Genomic DNA, 22,662 nt, shown 5'->3' on the forward strand with positions numbered 1-22,662 from the left:
CTCCTGCCCTCTACGTGCTCGCATTTGAACCCCTGTTACAAAGGCTCTCTCGAAACAGTCGCATAGCTCGCTTTCCGCTGCCGCCAGGTTCTCCACCAGCTCCCATCTTTGCCTATGCAGATGACCTAACCATTGTCGTCCCGGATGAGGCTTCCGTCTCCTCCGTTCTGGATGTCATGGAGGTGTACTGTAAGGCGAGTGGGGCTAAGGTTAATAGGTCGAAGAGTGCCACCCTCTATTTTGGGTGTGCACCATCCAGTCCTCAGCCCGCTCATGGTCTTCCCGTGAAGGCTGAAGTCCGTCTCCTTGGTTTTTATTTCAATTCACAAGGCCTTTCAGATAGGAATTGGTCCTCTGCTCAAGAGAAAATTGAATCGAGGGCAAGAGAGTATGAGAAGCTCTTGTGTCCGCTTACGGCTCGAGCCACTATCACTCGGTCCCTCCTGTTCTCGGTGCTGACCTATGTCGCTGGCGTAACACCTCTGTCAGCACGGACGAAGCTCCACCTGGAGCGGATCCTTTTCCGTTTCTTGTGGAGTGGAGCTCCTGACAAGGTCAAAAGACTTGTGGTGAAGCTGCCTAGGGAGAGGGGAGGCCTCGGCATCTCCGACCTTGGCATCGTAGCCTCAGCCTTGCACGTCAGGTGGACCCAAGTGGCATTGAACTCGGACATGCCTCTGACTCAAAGCCTGACTTCGTTTTTTCTGAGTACTCGACTCCGCCTTTTCGCCCAGAGCACGTATTCTCATTGCGTGCCACGATCGGGCTCTCCTTCCCCTTTTTATGCTCAGGCAGCTACCTGCCTTGAGCGTCTGCGTAAGGAGGAGGCGGACATTGATGTGGTTTCGGTGCCCCTAAAGGAACTAGTTAGGCTTTTGACTCCTAGTCTTCCCCCTCACCTCCGTCTTTACGACCTCGCTAATGTTAAGCCCAGCTGGCGGTATATCACAGCGGATTTTTTGGAAGCAGGCAGAGCGTCCTTTATGTACCGCTTCGCCAGGGGAGTCCTCCCCATTAAGGCGCCGGCGTTTACACGGACCAGCCTGCGACCAACTTGTCCGACTTGTGGTGGTAGAGAGGACACTGTGCACATATTCTCGCAGTGTCTCCTTCCTGAAGCGCTTCTCCGTCGTGTAGCTAACCTCTTCCAGCTTCCGGGTATACCGTACCAGACCGTGCAATACCTGAACCCGTTGCCAGGCGTGGCCGTTAACCAGTTCGTCCTCTTGCTCGTGGAGTGCGCGTACCAAGTATGGCTGGCACGCTGCGCGGCCGCATACAACAGCAGAGTTCCAGGCCTCCATGAAGTAATTGCAAAAGTACGGAAAGAGGTCTGGTTCTGCCTGCAGCGGGAACGTCGCATTCTTGGCGAGCAGAGGTTCTCGAAGATTTGGTGCGGACCGTCTGTGATTTTTTCGGTTAAGGGTGGAACACTCTCTGTGTCATTATGATTTTCTCACAGGGATTGGTTGTCCTTAGTGACACTTGTGTTGTCATGAAGGTTCGCCTCGTCGGCTCGATGCCACGATGGCGCTGCAGGCCGTCTTTGCGTTTGATGACACTCACTCCTGTGAGGGCATCGCGCGGCGGCCCCCTTGTCCGGGTAGGACCCTCACCTCGAACTAAAAAACTCTCCCAGACCCCACTTGGCCCTGGGGGGGACTTTGCCGGAGGTGTTGAATGGATGATGATGGGCTGATGAGTTATGTGTGACTCTGGGGCACGGCACCTCCGGGTGTCAATCCCCCTCCCCATCTGACAACGGCAAAGCCGGAAAGGCGCAGAAAAACGTCCGCGCCACCGATAAGAAGAAGAAGAAGCGCCGCAGGAAGGAGAGCTTCTCCATCTACATTTACAAGGTGCTGAAGCAGGTGCACCCGGACACCGGAGTTTCCAGCAAGGCCATGTCCATCATGAACAGCTTCGTCAATGACATCTTCGAACGCATTGCAGCGGAGTCCTCCCGTCTTGCCCACTACAACAAGCGCTCCACCATCACGAGCCGGGAGATCCAGACTGCCGTGCGTCTTCTGCTGCCTGGCGAGCTGGCCAAGCATGCCGTGTCCGAAGGCACCAAGGCTGTCACCAAGTACACCAGCTCCAAGTAGGCGCGCAACTGAGCTCGTCGTCGGCGCCAAACTCAACGGCTCTTATCAGAGCCAACCGCAATGCCTGCATTGGCAAACATGCTGTGAGCGATCCGCTACAATGCTCGGAACCATTTTCCCTCTCAGACTGTGTTTGTTTGCTTTATTATTATTATTATTCTACTTTTGCGTACTAGCTGCTTGTTTACAAAGCCTTACGCGTACAGGCGTTGCGAATAATGTTTTATGAACGAAGTACGTTAGGTATATTTGCCGCGTCCAATGTCTATTGCAGTTCGACCAGGCGATAAAATAGTGACTGAGTAGTAGGTCTCGCTGCTCGCTCGTATTTTCGTGTGTCTCCTCTGCTCGCAGCTAGGGGAAAGTAAAAAAAAAAAAAAATAAGGGGAGCCAGGAGCTGCCGCGCGAGCGGTATTGGGGATTCTTGGCGGTCGCAGCACCTTTTGCCCCGCTTGCCGACATATGGTCGCGAAAAGAAAAGCCCCGCTAGCGCATTGGAAAATTGGTGCAGTGACATTAAAATTTTTTGTCCAGTGGCCTAAAAGGAGTCCGTACTAGTGTGGAAAATTGCAACTGCGTGCGTGCCGTACTTGTGGAGAAAAGCGGAGCTCAAATTGGACCGCCGCAAAAACTCGCCCTATTCCAGCATTCTGGCGCACGGCAGGAGATCACCAGGAAGCGGCGAATCGCCATCAGCGGCATGAGGTTGGGAGCTGCCTTAGCAGTTGCTGCTGGTTGTTGGTTTTTGAATAGTGACACAATAGGAATAAAAAAAAAAAAAAAAAAAATTTTTTTGCACGCTACAATATCTGTTTTCGCAATTAGCGGAAGCAGACAAACCTGGGCGGGTTTCGGAAATGAAACGAACAGCAACGCGGAAAACAAAGCAGGGAGAAAGGACTCTGCGATTCATTTTTATACTATATCTTGCGGTGCTTGTCACACTGCCTGGCTGCACGAGTTCTCTGAATTTGTGTAAACAGCTATAGTAGTATTTATTTTTTATTTTTTCCGCGTAAGCAAGAATTGAAAAGTAAAAAGAAAATTGCATTAGCGTATATGAAACAGGCGTAGAAAGCGTCTCTTGGTACGAGGCAAACTGAAACAAACGGTTATGAGCAATTGGAATTGAAGAATAACGCGAAAGTTTGAAAAATACACGCGATTACTTCGCAAAGCGGAAAGCAAGCCGCACTGGGCACTTTTTTACAGCCACCGTGCGCAAGGCAATTTTCTATTGCAGTAGACGGGTCGCGGCTCCGCTTTTAGTTTCTCACTCGTGCAAAATTAATATTGGGCTTCTACCCTTATTTTGGCTCGCCCGAGGCTCCTACAAAACGAGTAAGTGGTGCTGGCGCGCTACGTGCCGGCGCATCGACCGTGAGTGGTCGAGGGAGCCAGCCAATGGCGTGCCCGCACTCACTCTGGCGCGCGCCGGAGGAGCGCAAACAAGTCATTCCCGTTCCTTTCTCTGATCGTAGCGGACGCGTTCTCTTCATCGTCTTCATCATGTCTGGACGTGGCAAGGGCGGCAAGGGGCTCGGCAAAGGAGGCGCCAAGCGTCACCGCAAGGTCCTGCGAGACAACATCCAGGGCATCACCAAGCCTGCCATCCGTCGCCTGGCGCGCCGAGGCGGTGTCAAGCGCATTTCTGGCCTGATCTACGAGGAGACCCGCGGCGTACTCAAGGTGTTCCTCGAGAACGTCATTCGTGACGCAGTCACGTACACGGAGCACGCCAAGCGCAAGACCGTCACTGCCATGGATGTCGTGTATGCGCTCAAGCGTCAGGGCCGCACGCTGTACGGCTTCGGAGGCTAAGTTGTGGTCGCCAGCCCTCCTTCGCTACAAGCCCTGCAAGGCCGCTTCTCGCTACAAACAGCCCTCTTAAGGGCTACCCAAGTGCTGGATGGGCAGCCGTTGGTTGCTTTCCTCAGCTCCGGATCACATTCATCCCTCTCATGCGCGCGCTTGTTTTATTTTATTTCCTTGTTTTTGTTTTTTCCCGTTGGTGCTCGTGGAAGAAGAAACTGTTCGGAACGGACTGCAGGTGAGCAGCGGCATGCGATATTTCGATAAGTGATTGCTTGTCATGAATTCGCCGCGCCTATTGCGCGATTATGTATGGAAGCATCGTTTACGAGATTTTTCACCGCAATTAAACTGGTGCCTCTCTCGATAGGAGGACGCTGGGCAGTATTTTCAATGTAAATACAGTGCAAAAATTGTCTCGCCAGGAGCGGTTGTCAGCTGGAAAAAGAAAAAAAAAAAAAAAACACTTTGAATACGAATATAACGCGAGGTGCCGATTTCGATTTCAGCTGCTCAATTTATCCATTTAATGCTTCGATTATTAGCAGAACATGGACCGTCATATCTTCTCGCGTTCTGAACGGAGGCTGTGTTCCCTCCATCGGGTGTTTCCCAAGACAGTGCACTAAGGTCGCTTAATTGGAGAGCTGCATATTATGCATCAGCGAATGACGTGCGTTAGCTTAATTTGCAATCACCTTGTTTTTCATGTCTTTTTGGGCCCAGAAGGCTAATTGTGCCCGCCTTATGTGTCGTTAGGCGTGCTGGTTGCGTAATGCTGCGAATCGTTTCGCTTCGACGCTAGCTGGAACTTTGCGGCCGCTCAGGGGCAACTGGACATCGACAGCTCACTTTTGCATTGGAAGTGCTTGCAGCCTCCGAGATATCTGTTGCGCAGACTACTGTCTCGGAGGGCCGCGTACTTCCCCAGGCGACATCGAGAGGGCGCCGCTGCCGCGCCAGGTCTGTTTACATCGCCCACGCGCGCTCTTGGGTACCGAAGAGCTCGAGTTTTCTCCGTGCAATTCTGCGGCCGCATAAAGCGCCAGCTACTGTAATGCATTTATACGCCTACTGGGAAGCTTTGTCCTTTGTGCACCGTATCAAGGTAGCAAAATTTGGCTCACATTCACTTCCCCTGTCCTGCTTGCCGAGCGCACGTGCATGATTTTGCTTCGCGCGACGGCCTTCTTCCTAATATTTATTTCATATTAAATGAGTACTTCAGGTGAGGTTGATTTCAAAGCATGCGAAGCGTTTCTTCCGCCCTGAGACAGGCTTTTGCAGCACGACGTCTGGCTGAAGGCACACCAACTCTAGCTTATCGATTTATTTCCAAAAGAACACTGCTCAGCTGGAAGCGAAATTCTAAATGCGGAGCAAGGGCCGTTACAGCGTTCACTCTTCTCCTGTCAGCATGCAAAGCTAGCGTGCGCGGTTTTCAATCTAGACCTAGCTATCATCCGTACCTTGGCGAGTGTCGATCGCTTGCTAGTGACCGTCTTTGTACACATGTATTCCTTGCACTGCATTGTCACACGTGAGTAGCCTTTAGCCAGACACTGTTGATGTGGACACGTTGTCTGTTTTTTGCGGGACTGAAAACTGCGACGGCTGCCCAAATTTTAATGCTTGCGTCATGTTCCCGCTCTACGTTCCCTGTCTACGCGTGTTGTCGCCGTTCCCTTAATGCCACCGGTTTACGGCTGCAATAAAACGTACATAAACGATATACTGCGTGATGAAAAGATTGTGCGACTTAACCCGCTATTACTTACTGCTAGAGGCGTTCCAAACTTCGCGCACGGAGAGAAGCAAATTTATTTATTTATTTCATAATACTGCAGGCCTTATGACCCAAGCAGGAGGGGCATACCAGGTAACAATCACACACAGAAAAAAAAAAAAAAATACTATACACACTACAATTCGGCGAGAAAAAAGGAATCATAATAGTAATTATTAAACAATTTGACAGTCTAAGAAATAAAAATAGGCAATAACACACAGCACAATTCGGCATGAACAAAGGAAACAGATATAAAGTACTGAAAAGTTGAGCAGCCTAACCAAACAAATGACCTTCCAGTGCCTTGTTAAAATTACTGCTTTGGAAAAGAAATTCTGAAAGCAAATTCCAATCAGAGATGGTCCGTGGGAAAAAACTGTACTTAAATGAATTTGTTCGGGCAAAGACAGGTTGCAGCATATGTTCCCTAGTGTGTCGTGTTCGTCTGGCAGTAGAAGGTTGGACAAAGTTAGGTAATGGAATATTAACTTCCTGTGACAGAATCTTACCAAGAAACAAAATTGTGTTCATTTTGCGGCGGACTGAAAGGAGCGGGATGTCATTTTCTACCATCAGCTGTGTGGGAGAATCAGATCTGCTGTACTTGTGGAAAATAAACCTGACTGCTTTCCTTTGTATCATTTCAAGAGCAGTGATGTTCTTTTTTGTGTGAGGGTCCCAAATGATAGAGGCGTACTCGAGCTTAGTTCGGATGAATGTGTTGTATGCCAAAAATTTGATATTAGAGGGGGCGCGATTAAGTTTGCGTTTTAGGAAGCAGAGTGTCGAGAATGCCGAAGAACAAATTTGTGAGATATGCGGTGACCAGTCCAATTGATTGGTAAGTGTCAGCCCTAAATACTTATGGCTTGCTACTTCTTTAATATCGGAGCCTTGTAGGGAATAAGTAAATGGGCTAAAATGTTTTTTCCTTGTTACACGTAGGAGTACAGTTTTCTTGACATTAAGTTTCATGCTGCGTTCCACACACCATTTGTCAATAGCTGTCAAAGAGGCTTGAAGAATACCATGATCAGAAGTTTTCCTTATCTGCTTAAACACTATGCAATCATCTGCAAATAATCGTATGGATACAGAATTTGGAATAACATCAGGCAAATCATTTATATATATAATGGACCCAACACGCTTCCCTGCGGTACACCCGAAGTGACACACAGTGATTCGGAAATGGCACCATTCACCTCAACAAACTGACTTCTCTTTTCCAAGTATGCCTCTATCCATTGAACTATATATTGTGGAAGACATATTAGCTCTAATTTACGAATAAGTTTATTGTGTGCGACCGTATCGAAGGCCGGAATTGTCAAGGGCAGAGGATAATTCATGAACAGTTGACACAAGTTGGGTAACTGTTGACATTCCTTTTCGGAATCCATGTTGGAAAGGTGATAAAATGTTTTTGTCACTGAGAAAATCCCTAACGATACCCGCCAGAATGTGTTCTATAATTTTGCAACAGCTGCTAGTTATTGATATAGGACGGTAATTGGATAGTATTGATCGATCACCTGATTTGTGAATAGGCACTACACGTGCTACTTTCCAGTCAAAAGGTAAATCGCTTGTACGGAAGGAAACTGAAAACATGTTGGCTGAATACTCAGCAATCTGTGAAGCATAGCGTTTTAAAAAAGTGTTTCGAATGCCGTCCACTCCACAGCCTTTCTTTCTGTCAAGTTGGCGTAGCAATGATAATACGCCTTCTGTTGAGATGGAAGGAATACTACTAGGATCTATACATTCTTTCGGTTTAGTAAGGACAGGTTTCAATGTGAAAACGCTTTGAAAGTAATGATTAAAAGAATCCGCAATTTTATGGCTATCAAGTAACACAGTTTCATCCGTTTTCACTCTATCTATCACTTCCTTTCTCTTACTTAGATGTCTCCAAAATCTGCTAGGATAAGTATTTAAATATGAAGGAAGAATAACTTGGTAGTAATGGTTCTTTGCCATCATTAACTTACGTGCTAACGCGTGCTTTAATTCTTGAAAGGTTGCAGTAGGGGCCTTAAGTTGCCTACGATGTCGTTTTATTTTGCGTTTCAGGTGTATGCAATGCCAAAGTGGAAACCTTTGTCACTCTCTGGTCATGTGGATGAACCTCTATGGCGAACGGAGAAAAATTTTCGGCATTAATTTGCTTGGCATTCTTACTCCCGCATGCCACGAGCTCTTGTGCATGCTAGCTTGCAAAATAATTGCACCAAGCATGTCTGCGTAAAGGTCCAAGTGTGGCGCCTGCCTGCCTGGCTGGCCGGAGCTGACTTCACTGCCTCTCGAGACGTGGCTGCTCTCTTTTGTTTTCTTGGGCGGCCAGGTAATAATTACCAACTTCATTGGCGTTGTGTGTCTATCCGTTCCAACTACTTTTATGCCACCTACTACTGGTGCGACACTAGTCTTACGAAACATTTGGCCATGTCAGTGACTTACCACTTCACTAGCAAGCGTGCGTTTTCGGGCGCCGTGCAGGCTGCTACTTTGACTTTTATTCACTCTCGTTCCAATTTCCATACCCTAATGTGCCCATGCAGTCTCTCTCTCCATCTCAGTCCCTTCCTGAGCTGACCAAAAAAATAAAAGCTTGCACGCAACAACCTGCCGCGGCTACCTGTGTGTCGTGACTGCGCACGTCTGCCGTACTGAAGAGCATGTACATATCGCGCTGCTGACACTTTACCTCGTCACTCGCAATCTTGCTAGATTCCTCTCTACCTTAATAGAGCTGCAGCACAGGCCTTGTCGGTATCAACTAGAGCTTCTGTCTCGGAAAGAGGCTGTTGTGTGCGAGGTCGCCTTTAATAGGAAAACAGAAAAACACCACTGCAATGGCAGCCATGTTCAATCGTAATAAAACCCACATCTGTTGCCCACTGTCTGCAGATCCATCTGTGCTTATACCAGCGGCGGCGACACCAACCAAGTTGAAAGCGTCCTAGCTCTCGGGCTATTTTCTTGCTTCGTCGCTCTACCTTGAACGTTCAATAATTTAAGCACCACGCGTAGCTTCACGGCGAACGGAGATCTATACCGACAGCCGTAGCGTTTGCGCTAACACCTTGTGACGACGGCCCCTATCTCTGTGCGCCGGGAGGTGTTTGCGATTATTTAAAATTTTGTTTTATTTTATTTTAAAAGGAAACAATCCGGGAGCAGGCAATTGCCGGCCCACAGGCTCCTTCCAGCAGCGCGCACACGCGCCGCTGACGACGCTGCCGCCTATGCCCGCGTCTCTCAAGAGGCCTGCTTTTGCTTGGCCGGCAAAGGTAAAGGATAGGCGCACCGTAATCTCTTGGTGTAGCACGGTTACACCTAGACGTTTGTCACGCATGCGGTGCGCGAAACCAACGCGCGCTCAAAAAGTGTCGATTTCCAGCATTCTCGGGGCCGCTGAACGGAGGGAAGCCATCGGTCCCTCCGTCGACCAATCAGCTAGGCGGACAGGGCGAGGAGGAGCGGCGCAGCGCGTCTCACCGCTCAGTGCGCGCGCTTCCGTCGCTCACGTCTGACGCTCGTCTGCCGCCGCTATGGCTAGGACAAAGCAAACTGCCCGCAAGAGCACCGGTGGGAAGGCTCCCCGCAAGCAACTGGCTACAAAGGCTGCTCGTAAGAGTGCCCCAGCCACCGGAGGCGTAAAGAAACCTCACCGTTATAGACCAGGAACGGTAGCCCTGCGAGAGATCCGCAGATATCAGAAATCCACCGAGCTCCTCATCCGCAAGCTGCCCTTCCAGCGCCTGGTGAGGGAAATCGCCCAGGATTTCAAGACCGACCTGCGTTTCCAGAGCTCGGCCGTCATGGCTCTTCAGGAGGCTAGCGAGGCGTACCTGGTCGGCCTCTTTGAGGATACCAACCTGTGCGCAATCCACGCCAAGCGCGTCACCATCATGCCCAAGGACATCCAACTGGCGAGGCGCATCCGCGGAGAGCGCGCCTAAAAAGCGCAGCCGCTTCGGAGCCCCCTGTGCAGCAACGCTTTTCAACGGTCCTTCTCAGGACCACCAAAACGTCTGCTTTGGCCACGGGACAGCGGCGAACCTGAGCTCCGAACCCACGTTCCTCTCTCTCTCTCACATGCTGCACGTTTCGTTTCGTACGTGCTGGAAACCGGTGAGTAGCTGTGAAAGCGATTGCTCGCGTCCTTCACTTGCGGCTCCGTGCTGGCCGCACTTTGTCGATGACATACATTACAGCTGCTGCACTCGCACGATGCGTGCTAGAGGAAAGCAGCGAAACATTCAACTGCATCGTCCCTGTGCAAAGGCAAGTGGTTTTGATTGGTACCCTGAGCCGTCTACTAAATAGGTGCACGCACCATTCATTTAATCGTCCCTATCACATCAGACCGCAGGTTTCGTTCCATGCTTGCTCGCGTCGCAGTTGCCCCTGTTTACACTATTTCATCTCGCACGCGTAGCGCGTCAGTGATGAGAAGCGGGACTGCGGGTGTGCGTCTGGTTGTTTTTTTTATTTTTTTTTTGGCACGCTAATGGGTTCTGCAGACGGGGAGGGAAATTATCGCCGCTCACGGGATTACTAAAGCGTGATTGGTCGTGTGTCGGAAACCGCGAAAGAAAATTAAAACAAAACACTAATATTGCGATTGGTATGCAACTAGTTGTTTCAATCACTGTGCGCCATTCTGTTTGTATCGGTCAATAAAAGTATATAAATATACCATTCAGCGCTCTGTCATGTCACTTCCCTCCCATGTTTGCCTGTCTGCACTGTAAACGAATCTCACAATAGTAAGCGTACTTGCGTGCAGTGCGGCGGACTCATTGCAGACCGCCGCGCCCGGTAATGACACGAAATAAACAAACAGCAACTTGGTCGAGAGGGATTCAGCGGTCCGGAGAAGACGGATCGCAGAGCAATGCCCCGCCAAGGCAGGCGCTTGGTTGGTCCTGAGAAGGACCGTTAGTCGCGAGCTGACGCTGCTGGCGTGCCTACGTAGACGGTCGTAGCGCTGCTTACGCCTTCTTCTCGGTCTTCTTGGGAAGAAGCACGGCCTGGATGTTGGGCAGTACGCCGCCTTGCGCGATGGTCACTCCGGAGAGCAGCTTGTTCAGCTCCTCGTCATTGCGGATGGCCAGCTGCAGGTGGCGAGGGATGATCCTAGTCTTCTTGTTGTCGCGAGCGGCGTTGCCAGCCAGCTCGAGCACCTCGGCGGCCAGATACTCGAGAACGGCTGCCAGGTAGACGGGAGCGCCCGCTCCGACGCGCTCGGCGTAGTTACCCTTGCGCAGGAGACGGTGAATTCGGCCCACTGGGAACTGGAGTCCCGCGCGGCTGGAGCGGGTCTTGCTCTTGCCCTTGGCTTTGCCGCCCTTACCACGTCCAGACATTGTTGCGCAGGGGAGATCGACAAGGGGCAGCAGCGACAACGTTCACTGCCAGAATGAGCCGGAACCAGAGAGAGAGAGAAGTGGTTCTTATGGTGAAGATGGAAAGGGGGATCGGCGCGTTCAACTGTCTCCTCAGGTAGGAGGGATCACCGCCGTTGCGCCGATTTAAGGGGGAGGAGGGTAAAGGGGAGGGAGGATGACTGGAACAGTGGTAAGGAAGGAAGGGAAAGGACAAGAGAATAGTGATCCATGAGTGTCGGCATAGCGCGAGGCTTGAAGACGGGGATCGTTGAAAGTCGGCCCATTGTTGCATGGGCGGACAATACGAGAGCAGCGCCCGGAAGAGCGGTGCTGGCGGAGGGGTTCGTACCGATGATGGCACAAGGTCCCGCAGAGGAGTCACTAAGTGAGATTGCGGTCACAGTTTGGGCACAACACTTGGAGGCACAGATGTTTGTGTGAGCACAGACACAACACAGCCACTGAACACAGTAACGAGTCCGCAAGGGGATAATGTGCGAAGGCACAGTCAGTAAGTCACACTTGGACACAGGGAACAAAAGGATGGTGAGGGACGGCACAACACACGGAGGCGCATTGTCTCAAGTGAGCACAGACACAACACAGGCACTGAACACAGTAACGAGTCAGCAAGGGGATAATGTGCGAAGGCACAGTCAGTGAGATCACAACATGAGCGCACGGAGAGGAACGCAAACTTACGCGCACAGCACAAGGCGAGGTAGCCACAGATTGAACACAGAACACATATGCACTATGGCACAGGTGAGGCGAAGCGCCAAAATGTCATAGCAATCGCGCGCCGGCCTCGCCTCGGTCGCTTGAACACCACGGTGCCCGCATAAAAACGCCGCGCGGACCATTTTCGACACCGTTGGTCTCGTAGAACGCATCATGCCGCCTCAGCCGTCCGGAAAAGCCGTGAAGAAAGCCGGAAAGGCGCAGAAAAACGTCCGCGCCACCGATAAGAAGAAGAAGAAGCGCCGCAGGAAGGAGAGCTTCTCCATCTACATTTACAAGGTGCTGAAGCAGGTGCACCCGGACACCGGAGTTTCCAGCAAGGCCATGTCCATCATGAACAGCTTCGTCAATGACATCTTCGAACGCATTGCAGCGGAGTCCTCCCGTCTTGCCCACTACAACAAGCGCTCCACCATCACGAGCCGGGAGATCCAGACTGCCGTGCGTCTTCTGCTGCCTGGCGAGCTGGCCAAGCATGCCGTGTCCGAAGGCACCAAGGCTGTCACCAAGTACACCAGCTCCAAGTAGGCGCGCAACTGAGCTCGTCGTCGGCGCCAAACTCAACGGCTCTTATCAGAGCCAACCGCAATGCCTGCATTGGCAAACATGCTGTGAGCGATCCGCTACAATGCTCGGAACCATTTTCCCTCTCAGACTGTGTTTGTTTGCTTTATTATTATTATTATTCTACTTTTGCGTACTAGCTGCTTGTTTACAAAGCCTTACGCGTACAGGCGTTGCGAATAATGTTTTATGAACGAAGTACGTTAGGTATATTTGCCGCGTCCAATGTCTATTGCAGTTCGACCAGGCGATAAAATAGTGACTGAGTAGTAGGTCTCGCTGCTCGCTCGTATTTTCGTGTGTCTCCTCTGCTCGCAGCTAGGGGAAAGTAAAAAAAAAAAAAATAAGGGGAGCCAGGAGCTGCCGCGCGAGCGGTATTGGGGATTCTTGGCGGTCGCAGCACCTTTTGCCCCGCTTGCCGACATATGGTCGCGAAAAGAAAAGCCCCGCTAGCGCATTGGAAAATTGGTGCAGTGACATTAAAATTTTTTGTCCAGTGGCCTAAAAGGAGTCCGTACTAGTGTGGAAAATTGCAACTGCGTGCGTGCCGTACTTGTGGAGAAAAGCGGAGCTCAAATTGGACCGCCGCAAAAACTCGCCCTATTCCAGCATTCTGGCGCACGGCAGGAGATCACCAGGAAGCGGCGAATCGCCATCAGCGGCATGAGGTTGGGAGCTGCCTTAGCAGTTGCTGCTGGTTGTTGGTTTTTGAATAGTGACACAATAGGAATAAAAAAAAAAAAAAAAATTTTTTTTGCACGCTACAATATCTGTTTTCGCAATTAGCGGAAGCAGACAAACCTGGGCGGGTTTCGGAAATGAAACGAACAGCAACGCGGAAAACAAAGCAGGGAGAAAGGACTCTGCGATTCATTTTTATACTATATCTTGCGGTGCTTGTCACACTGCCTGGCTGCACGAGTTCTCTGAATTTGTGTAAACAGCTATAGTAGTATTTATTTTTTATTTTTTCCGCGTAAGCAAGAATTGAAAAGTAAAAAGAAAATTGCATTAGCGTATATGAAACAGGCGTAGAAAGCGTCTCTTGGTACGAGGCAAACTGAAACAAACGGTTATGAGCAATTGGAATTGAAGAATAACGCGAAAGTTTGAAAAATACACGCGATTACTTCGCAAAGCGGAAAGCAAGCCGCACTGGGCACTTTTTTACAGCCACCGTGCGCAAGGCAATTTTCTATTGCAGTAGACGGGTCGCGGCTCCGCTTTTAGTTTCTCACTCGTGCAAAATTAATATTGGGCTTCTACCCTTATTTTGGCTCGCCCGAGGCTCCTACAAAACGAGTAAGTGGTGCTGGCGCGCTACGTGCCGGCGCATCGACCGTGAGTGGTCGAGGGAGCCAGCCAATGGCGTGCCCGCACTCACTCTGGCGCGCGCCGGAGGAGCGCAAACAAGTCATTCCCGTTCCTTTCTCTGATCGTAGCGGACGCGTTCTCTTCATCGTCTTCATCATGTCTGGACGTGGCAAGGGCGGCAAGGGGCTCGGCAAAGGAGGCGCCAAGCGTCACCGCAAGGTCCTGCGAGACAACATCCAGGGCATCACCAAGCCTGCCATCCGTCGCCTGGCGCGCCGAGGCGGTGTCAAGCGCATTTCTGGCCTGATCTACGAGGAGACCCGCGGCGTACTCAAGGTGTTCCTCGAGAACGTCATTCGTGACGCAGTCACGTACACGGAGCACGCCAAGCGCAAGACCGTCACTGCCATGGATGTCGTGTATGCGCTCAAGCGTCAGGGCCGCACGCTGTACGGCTTCGGAGGCTAAGTTGTGGTCGCCAGCCCTCCTTCGCTACAAGCCCTGCAAGGCCGCTTCTCGCTACAAACAGCCCTCTTAAGGGCTACCCAAGTGCTGGATGGGCAGCCGTTGGTTGCTTTCCTCAGCTCCGGATCACATTCATCCCTCTCATGCGCGCGCTTGTTTTATTTTATTTCCTTGTTTTTGTTTTTTCCCGTTGGTGCTCGTGGAAGAAGAAACTGTTCGGAACGGACTGCAGGTGAGCAGCGGCATGCGATATTTCGATAAGTGATTGCTTGTCATGAATTCGCCGCGCCTATTGCGCGATTATGTATGGAAGCATCGTTTACGAGATTTTTCACCGCAATTAAACTGGTGCCTCTCTCGATAGGAGGACGCTGGGCAGTATTTTCAATGTAAATACAGTGCAAAAATTGTCTCGCCAGGAGCGGTTGTCAGCTGGAAAAAGAAAAAAAAAAAAAAAAACACTTTGAATACGAATATAACGCGAGGTGCCGATTTCGATTTCAGCTGCTCAATTTATCCATTTAATGCTTCGATTATTAGCAGAACATGGACCGTCATATCTTCTCGCGTTCTGAACGGAGGCTGTGTTCCCTCCATCGGGTGTTTCCCAAGACAGTGCACTAAGGTCGCTTAATTGGAGAGCTGCATATTATGCATCAGCGAATGACGTGCGTTAGCTTAATTTGCAATCACCTTGTTTTTCATGTCTTTTTGGGCCCAGAAGGCTAATTGTGCCCGCCTTATGTGTCGTTAGGCGTGCTGGTTGCGTAATGCTGCGAATCGTTTCGCTTCGACGCTAGCTGGAACTTTGCGGCCGCTCAGGGGCAACTGGACATCGACAGCTCACTTTTGCATTGGAAGTGCTTGCAGCCTCCGAGATATCTGTTGCGCAGACTACTGTCTCGGAGGGCCGCGTACTTCCCCAGGCGACATCGAGAGGGCGCCGCTGCCGCGCCAGGTCTGTTTACATCGCCCACGCGCGCTCTTGGGTACCGAAGAGCTCGAGTTTTCTCCGTGCAATTCTGCGGCCGCATAAAGCGCCAGCTACTGTAATGCATTTATACGCCTACTGGGAAGCTTTGTCCTTTGTGCACCGTATCAAGGTAGCAAAATTTGGCTCACATTCACTTCCCCTGTCCTGCTTGCCGAGCGCACGTGCATGATTTTGCTTCGCGCGACGGCCTTCTTCCTAATATTTATTTCATATTAAATGAGTACTTCAGGTGAGGTTGATTTCAAAGCATGCGAAGCGTTTCTTCCGCCCTGAGACAGGCTTTTGCAGCACGACGTCTGGCTGAAGGCACACCAACTCTAGCTTATCGATTTATTTCCAAAAGAACACTGCTCAGCTGGAAGCGAAATTCTAAATGCGGAGCAAGGGCCGTTACAGCGTTCACTCTTCTCCTGTCAGCATGCAAAGCTAGCGTGCGCGGTTTTCAATCTAGACCTAGCTATCATCCGTACCTTGGCGAGTGTCGATCGCTTGCTAGTGACCGTCTTTGTACACATGTATTCCTTGCACTGCATTGTCACACGTGAGTAGCCTTTAGCCAGACACTGTTGATGTGGACACGTTGTCTGTTTTTTGCGGGACTGAAAACTGCGACGGCTGCCCAAATTTTAATGCTTGCGTCATGTTCCCGCTCTACGTTCCCTGTCTACGCGTGTTGTCGCCGTTCCCTTAATGCCACCGGTTTACGGCTGCAATAAAACGTACATAAACGATATACTGCGTGATGAAAAGATTGTGCGACTTAACCCGCTATTACTTACTGCTAGAGGCGTTCCAAACTTCGCGCACGGAGAGAAGCAAATTTATTTATTTATTTCATAATACTGCAGGCCTTATGACCCAAGCAGGAGGGGCATACCAGGTAACAATCACACACAGAAAAAAAAAAAAAATACTATACACACTACAATTCGGCGAGAAAAAAGGAATCATAATAGTAATTATTAAACAATTTGACAGTCTAAGAAATAAAAATAGGCAATAACACACAGCACAATTCGGCATGAACAAAGGAAACAGATATAAAGTACTGAAAAGTTGAGCAGCCTAACCAAACAAATGACCTTCCAGTGCCTTGTTAAAATTACTGCTTTGGAAAAGAAATTCTGAAAGCAAATTCCAATCAGAGATGGTCCGTGGGAAAAAACTGTACTTAAATGAATTTGTTCGGGCAAAGACAGGTTGCAGCATATGTTCCCTAGTGTGTCGTGTTCGTCTGGCAGTAGAAGGTTGGACAAAGTTAGGTAATGGAATATTAACTTCCTGTGACAGAATCTTACCAAGAAACAAAATTGTGTTCATTTTGCGGCGGACTGAAAGGAGCGGGATGTCATTTTCTACCATCAGCTGTGTGGGAGAATCAGATCTGCTGTACTTGTGGAAAATAAACCTGACTGCTTTCCTTTGTATCATTTCAAGAGCAGTGATGTTCTTTTTTGTGTGAGGGTCCCAAATGATAGAGGCGTACTCGAGCTTAGTTCGGATGAATGTGTTGTATGCCAAAAATTTGATATTAGAGGGGGCGCGATTAAGTTTGCGTTTTAGGAAGCAGAGTGTCGAGAATGCCGAAGAACAAATTTGTGAGATATGCGGTGACCAGTCCAATTGATTGGTAAGTGTCAGCCCTAAATACTTATGGCTTGCTACTTCTTTAATATCGGAGCCTTGTAGGGAATAAGTAAATGGGCTAAAATGTTTTTTCCTTGTTACACGTAGGAGTACAGTTTTCTTGACATTAAGTTTCATGCTGCGTTCCACACACCATTTGTCAATAGCTGTCAAAGAGGCTTGAAGAATACCATGATCAGAAGTTTTCCTTATCTGCTTAAACACTATGCAATCATCTGCAAATAATCGTATGGATACAGAATTTGGAATAACATCAGGCAAATCATTTATATATATAATGGACCCAACACGCTTCCCTGCGGTACACCCGAAGTGACACACAGTGATTCGGAAATGGCACCATTCACCTCAACAAACTGACTTCTCTTTTCCAAGTATGCCTCTATCCATTGAACTATATATTGTGGAAGACATATTAGCTCTAATTTACGAATAAGTTTATTGTGTGCGACCGTATCGAAGGCCGGAATTGTCAAGGGCAGAGGATAATTCATGAACACTTGACACAAGTTGGGTAACTGTTGACATTCCTTTTCGGAATCCATGTTGGAAAGGTGATAAAATGTTTTTGTCACTGAGAAAATCCCTAACGATACCCGCCAGAATGTGTTCTATAATTTTGCAACAGCTGCTAGTTATTGATATAGGACGGTAATTGGATAGTATTGATCGATCACCTGATTTGTGAATAGGCACTACACGTGCTACTTTCCAGTCAAAAGGTAAATCGCTTGTACGGAAGGAAACTGAAAACATGTTGGCTGAATACTCAGCAATCTGTGAAGCATAGCGTTTTAAAAAAGTGTTTCGAATGCCCTCCACTCCACAGCCTTTCTTTGTGTCAAGTTGGCGTAGCAATGATAATACGCCTTCTGTTGAGATGGAAGGAATACTACTAGGATCTATACATTCTTTCGGTTTAGTAAGGACAGGTTTCAATGTGAAAACGCTTTGAAAGTAATGATTAAAAGAATCCGCAATTTTATGGCTATCAAGTAACACAGTTTCATCCGTTTTCACTCTATCTATCACTTCCTTTCTCTTACTTAGATGTCTCCAAAATCTGCTAGGATAAGTATTTAAATATGAAGGAAGAATAACTTGGTAGTAATGGTTCTTTGCCATCATTAACTTACGTGCTAACGCGTGCTTTAATTCTTGAAAGGTTGCAGTAGGGGCCTTAAGTTGCCTACGATGTCGTTTTATTTTGCGTTTCAGGTGTATGCAATGCCAAAGTGGAAACCTTTGTCACTCTCTGGTCATGTGGATGAACCTCTATGGCGAACGGAGAAAAATTTTCGGCATTAATTTGCTTGGCATTCTTACTCCCGCATGCCACGAGCTCTTGTGCATGCTAGCTTGCAAAATAATTGCACCAAGCATGTCTGCGTAAAGGTCCAAGTGTGGCGCCTGCCTGCCTGGCTGGCCGGAGCTGACTTCACTGCCTCTCGAGACGTGGCTGCTCTCTTTTGTTTTCTTGGGCGGCCAGGTAATAATTACCAACTTCATTGGCGTTGTGTGTCTATCCGTTCCAACTACTTTTATGCCACCTACTACTGGTGCGACACTAGTCTTACGAAACATTTGGCCATGTCAGTGACTTACCACTTCACTAGCAAGCGTGCGTTTTCGGGCGCCGTGCAGGCTGCTACTTTGACTTTTATTCACTCTCGTTCCAATTTCCATACCCTAATGTGCCCATGCAGTCTCTCTCTCCATCTCAGTCCCTTCCTGAGCTGACCAAAAAAATAAAAGCTTGCACGCAACAACCTGCCGCGGCTACCTGTGTGTCGTGACTGCGCACGTCTGCCGTACTGAAGAGCATGTACATATCGCGCTGCTGACACTTTACCTCGTCACTCGCAATCTTGCTAGATTCCTCTCTACCTTAATAGAGCTGCAGCACAGGCCTTGTCGGTATCAACTAGAGCTTCTGTCTCGGAAAGAGGCTGTTGTGTGCGAGGTCGCCTTTAATAGGAAAACAGAAAAACACCACTGCAATGGCAGCCATGTTCAATCGTAATAAAACCCACATCTGTTGCCCACTGTCTGCAGATCCATCTGTGCTTATACCAGCGGCGGCGACACCAACCAAGTTGAAAGCGTCCTAGCTCTCGGGCTATTTTCTTGCTTCGTCGCTCTACCTTGAACGTTCAATAATTTAAGCACCACGCGTAGCTTCACGGCGAACGGAGATCTATACCGACAGCCGTAGCGTTTGCGCTAACACCTTGTGACGACGGCCCCTATCTCTGTGCGCCGGGAGGTGTTTGCGATTATTTAAAATTTTGTTTTATTTTATTTTAAAAGGAAACAATCCGGGAGCAGGCAATTGCCGGCCCACAGGCTCCTTCCAGCAGCGCGCACACGCGCCGCTGACGACGCTGCCGCCTATGCCCGCGTCTCTCAAGAGGCCTGCTTTTTTTGCTTGGCCGGCAAAGGTAAAGGATAGGCGCACCGTAATCTCTTGGTGTAGCACGGTTACACCTAGACGTTTGTCACGCATGCGGTGCGCGAAACCAACGCGCGCTCAAAAAGTGTCGATTTCCAGCATTCTCGGGGCCGCTGAACGGAGGGAAGCCATCGGTCCCTCCGTCGACCAATCAGCTAGGCGGACAGGGCGAGGAGGAGCGGCGCAGCGCGTCTCACCGCTCAGTGCGCGCGCTTCCGTCGCTCAGTCGCCTTTCAGCTCTCGGTGGGGGCGGGTGTGTGCGGCGCTCGCTCCGGCGAGCTCGTGCGCGCCCGCTCTCACCGAGCGCTCGCTCCCCTTCGCCTCCCTCCGGCGCTGGCTCGCCCTGCTCGCCCCGTCGCAACTTCCGTCCTCCGGTGCTCTGGTTCTTACCGGCGCACCTCCCTGGTCCTCTGGATCATCCCTGCTGGTTCTTCCAGCCCTCCAGCCGAAGCGGAGCCCGGACCCTTCTCCCAGCCCAACCCCCGACCCTTTGGCGTGCGAGTGTGTCCCGTGCTGCGGGCGTTGCCAGGTCTGTCCCTGCCAGCACACCCTCCTCCCTTGAGGAGTTATCGGTGCGGCCCCCTTTGACCTTGGTCTTCGCCTGTGGCGCACCGACGTCGCCCTCGCCCGAGGCGAGCCCCAGTGCTGGAATGGACTCGTGGTTCTTCGCCAAGGCTCCCTGCTGCTCCTTCGGGGGCACAGTCCTGCTGGCCTATGCCAGTTTCCCGCTGACCGCAAGGTTCGCGGGCCTCGGCGCTTCCAGCGTCACCTGCCGCTTCCGCGGCCCTCCCTGCTGCTTCGGCAGCAATCCCGGGATCTTCCTGCTCTCGGGCCTCGACGCGCCGCCCTTCCCGGCGGTCCTTCCAGCGTCACCCGCCGCGCCTCAGCCTCGGCTGAGGTACCACTGCGGTCCCTTCCGCTGCCTCAAGGATTTTCCAAGAGACAGTGTCCCGTGTGCCTCTCGCGCACGGGCCTAGGAGTGCCATCTCCCGAGATGCCCCTACCCGCCGCGCCGCTGCCAAGGCAGCGGTTTCCCAGCGGTCCTCCCAACTGCCACCCGGACTTTCCGACGTGGCAGCGCACTGCAGACCATCTGCAGTCACCCCGGCGTCCTGATCTGTCACAGGAAAAGGACGCTTGCCGAGCAGCATGCTGCTCGCACCAAAGCCGAACCTGCACTGTGTGGTTACTTACCTGTGGTGGCTGTGCTTCTTCTGTGTGCTACCCGTTGGGCGCCCAGGATAGCCCTCTGTTTTCTGCGGACCTCGTCGCAGTGCTGCCGTTCTTCGGCCCCCACTCTGCTGACTTTCTCGCGCGTCCTCCCCCTCCCTTCCCAACCCTCCCCTATCCCATTCCCCTGGGCACCAAGAGTGCCGCCGCTAGCTCAGGCTGGCATACGTCGTGCCCAGTACCCCATCCCCCATCATCATAGTCACCACCACCACCACCGTCGCTCACGTCTGACGCTCGTCTGCCGCCGCTATGGCTAGGACAAAGCAAACTGCCCGCAAGAGCACCGGTGGGAAGGCTCCCCGCAAGCAACTGGCTACAAAGGCTGCTCGTAAGAGTGCCCCAGCCACCGGAGGCGTAAAGAAACCTCACCGTTATAGACCAGGAACGGTAGCCCTGCGAGAGATCCGCAGATATCAGAAATCCACCGAGCTCCTCATCCGCAAGCTGCCCTTCCAGCGCCTGGTGAGGGAAATCGCCCAGGATTTCAAGACCGACCTGCGTTTCCAGAGCTCGGCCGTCATGGCTCTTCAGGAGGCTAGCGAGGCGTACCTGGTCGGCCTCTTTGAGGATACCAACCTGTGCGCAATCCACGCCAAGCGCGTCACCATCATGCCCAAGGACATCCAACTGGCGAGGCGCATCCGCGGAGAGCGCGCCTAAAAAGCGCAGCCGCTTCGGAGCCCCCTGTGCAGCAACGCTTTTCAACGGTCCTTCTCAGGACCACCAAAACGTCTGCTTTGGCCACGGGACAGCGGCGAACCTGAGCTCCGAACCCACGTTCCTCTCTCTCTCTCACATGCTGCACGTTTCGTTTCGTACGTGCTGGAAACCGGTGAGTAGCTGTGAAAGCGATTGCTCGCGTCCTTCACTTGCGGCTCCGTGCTGGCCGCACTTTGTCGATGACATACATTACAGCTGCTGCACTCGCACGATGCGTGCTAGAGGAAAGCAGCGAAACATTCAACTGCATCGTCCCTGTGCAAAGGCAAGTGGTTTTGATTGGTACCCTGAGCCGTCTACTAAATAGGTGCACGCACCATTCATTTAATCGTCCCTATCACATCAGACCGCAGGTTTCGTTCCATGCTTGCTCGCGTCGCAGTTGCCCCTGTTTACACTATTTCATCTCGCACGCGTAGCGCGTCAGTGATGAGAAGCGGGACTGCGGGTGTGCGTCTGGTTGTTTTTTTTATTTTTTTTTTGGCACGCTAATGGGTTCTGCAGACGGGGAGGGAAATTATCGCCGCTCACGGGATTACTAAAGCGTGATTGGTCGTGTGTCGGAAACCGCGAAAGAAAATTAAAACAAAACACTAATATTGCGATTGGTATGCAACTAGTTGTTTCAATCACTGTGCGCCATTCTGTTTGTATCGGTCAATAAAAGTATATAAATATACCATTCAGCGCTCTGTCATGTCACTTCCCTCCCATGTTTGCCTGTCTGCACTGTAAACGAATCTCACAATAGTAAGCGTACTTGCGTGCAGTGCGGCGGACTCATTGCAGACCGCCGCGCCCGGTAATGACACGAAATAAACAAACAGCAACTTGGTCGAGAGGGATTCAGCGGTCCGGAGAAGACGGATCGCAGAGCAATGCCCCGCCAAGGCAGGCGCTTGGTTGGTCCTGAGAAGGACCGTTAGTCGCGAGCTGACGCTGCTGGCGTGCCTACGTAGACGGTCGTAGCGCTGCTTACGCCTTCTTCTCGGTCTTCTTGGGAAGAAGCACGGCCTGGATGTTGGGCAGTACGCCGCCTTGCGCGATGGTCACTCCGGAGAGCAGCTTGTTCAGCTCCTCGTCATTGCGGATGGCCAGCTGCAGGTGGCGAGGGATGATCCTAGTCTTCTTGTTGTCGCGAGCGGCGTTGCCAGCCAGCTCGAGCACCTCGGCGGCCAGATACTCGAGAACGGCTGCCAGGTAGACGGGAGCGCCCGCTCCGACGCGCTCGGCGTAGTTACCCTTGCGCAGGAGACGGTGAATTCGGCCCACTGGGAACTGGAGTCCCGCGCGGCTGGAGCGGGTCTTGCTCTTGCCCTTGGCTTTGCCGCCCTTACCACGTCCAGACATTGTTGCGCAGGGGAGATCGACAAGGGGCAGCAGCGACAACGTTCACTGCCAGAATGAGCCGGAACCAGCATTCT

General features: G+C 51.0%; 8 protein-coding genes across 8 annotated transcripts; 6 read left to right on the top strand and 2 right to left on the bottom strand.

Annotated features, from left to right (window-relative positions):
* Window positions 1-999: 999 nt before the first annotated feature.
* Window positions 1,000-2,495, top strand: LOC146170616 (histone H2B). The gene has a single exon (XM_084586893.1). It carries the CDS (start codon window positions 1,905-1,907, stop codon window positions 2,106-2,108), a length of 204 nt encoding a protein of 67 aa, XP_084443019.1. The 5' UTR covers window positions 1,000-1,904; the 3' UTR covers window positions 2,109-2,495.
* Window positions 2,496-3,545: 1,050 nt separating this feature from the next.
* LOC146170617 (histone H4) lies at window positions 3,546-4,006 on the top strand. The gene has a single exon (XM_084586890.1). The coding sequence runs from the start codon at window positions 3,618-3,620 to the stop codon at window positions 3,927-3,929; it is 312 nt and encodes a 103-aa protein (XP_084443016.1). The 5' UTR covers window positions 3,546-3,617; the 3' UTR covers window positions 3,930-4,006.
* Window positions 4,007-9,205: 5,199 nt separating this feature from the next.
* Window positions 9,206-10,417, top strand: LOC146170618 (histone H3). The gene has a single exon (XM_084586891.1). The coding sequence runs from the start codon at window positions 9,267-9,269 to the stop codon at window positions 9,675-9,677; it is 411 nt and encodes a 136-aa protein (XP_084443017.1). The 5' UTR covers window positions 9,206-9,266; the 3' UTR covers window positions 9,678-10,417.
* Window positions 10,198-11,161, bottom strand: LOC146170619 (histone H2A-like). The gene has a single exon (XM_084586892.1). The coding sequence runs from the start codon at window positions 11,085-11,087 to the stop codon at window positions 10,713-10,715; it is 375 nt and encodes a 124-aa protein (XP_084443018.1). The 5' UTR covers window positions 11,088-11,161; the 3' UTR covers window positions 10,198-10,712.
* An 805-nt stretch (window positions 11,162-11,966) lies between these two features.
* Window positions 11,967-12,502, top strand: LOC146170620 (histone H2B-like). The gene has a single exon (XM_084586882.1). It carries the CDS (start codon window positions 12,003-12,005, stop codon window positions 12,375-12,377), a length of 375 nt encoding a protein of 124 aa, XP_084443008.1. The 5' UTR covers window positions 11,967-12,002; the 3' UTR covers window positions 12,378-12,502.
* A 1,309-nt stretch (window positions 12,503-13,811) lies between these two features.
* On the top strand, window positions 13,812-16,102 carry LOC146170621 (histone H4). The gene has a single exon (XM_084586881.1). The coding sequence runs from the start codon at window positions 13,884-13,886 to the stop codon at window positions 14,193-14,195; it is 312 nt and encodes a 103-aa protein (XP_084443007.1). The 5' UTR covers window positions 13,812-13,883; the 3' UTR covers window positions 14,196-16,102.
* Window positions 16,103-20,658: 4,556 nt separating this feature from the next.
* Window positions 20,659-21,918, top strand: LOC146170622 (histone H3). Its single transcript, XM_084586885.1, has one exon. The coding sequence runs from the start codon at window positions 20,768-20,770 to the stop codon at window positions 21,176-21,178; it is 411 nt and encodes a 136-aa protein (XP_084443011.1). The 5' UTR covers window positions 20,659-20,767; the 3' UTR covers window positions 21,179-21,918.
* On the bottom strand, window positions 21,699-22,662 carry LOC146170623 (histone H2A-like). The gene has a single exon (XM_084586888.1). The coding sequence runs from the start codon at window positions 22,586-22,588 to the stop codon at window positions 22,214-22,216; it is 375 nt and encodes a 124-aa protein (XP_084443014.1). The 5' UTR covers window positions 22,589-22,662; the 3' UTR covers window positions 21,699-22,213.

Source organism: Amblyomma maculatum, unplaced genomic scaffold (assembly GCF_055883805.1).
Source record: "Amblyomma maculatum isolate TAMU_Amacu unplaced genomic scaffold, ASM5588380v1 scaffold_137, whole genome shotgun sequence".
Taxonomy (NCBI): Eukaryota; Metazoa; Arthropoda; class Arachnida; order Ixodida; family Ixodidae; genus Amblyomma; species Amblyomma maculatum.

Excerpts from the sequence above, each read along its gene's own strand:
- LOC146170619 (XM_084586892.1), bottom strand. The coding sequence starts at position 11,087 with ATGTCTGGACGTGGTAAGGGCGGCAAAGCCAAGGGCAAGAGCAAGACC.
- LOC146170617 (XM_084586890.1), top strand. The coding sequence starts at position 3,618 with ATGTCTGGACGTGGCAAGGGCGGCAAGGGGCTCGGCAAAGGAGGCGCC.
- LOC146170622 (XM_084586885.1), top strand. The coding sequence starts at position 20,768 with ATGGCTAGGACAAAGCAAACTGCCCGCAAGAGCACCGGTGGGAAGGCT.
- LOC146170620 (XM_084586882.1), top strand. The coding sequence starts at position 12,003 with ATGCCGCCTCAGCCGTCCGGAAAAGCCGTGAAGAAAGCCGGAAAGGCG.
- LOC146170618 (XM_084586891.1), top strand. The coding sequence starts at position 9,267 with ATGGCTAGGACAAAGCAAACTGCCCGCAAGAGCACCGGTGGGAAGGCT.
- LOC146170616 (XM_084586893.1), top strand. The coding sequence starts at position 1,905 with ATGTCCATCATGAACAGCTTCGTCAATGACATCTTCGAACGCATTGCA.
- LOC146170621 (XM_084586881.1), top strand. The coding sequence starts at position 13,884 with ATGTCTGGACGTGGCAAGGGCGGCAAGGGGCTCGGCAAAGGAGGCGCC.
- LOC146170623 (XM_084586888.1), bottom strand. The coding sequence starts at position 22,588 with ATGTCTGGACGTGGTAAGGGCGGCAAAGCCAAGGGCAAGAGCAAGACC.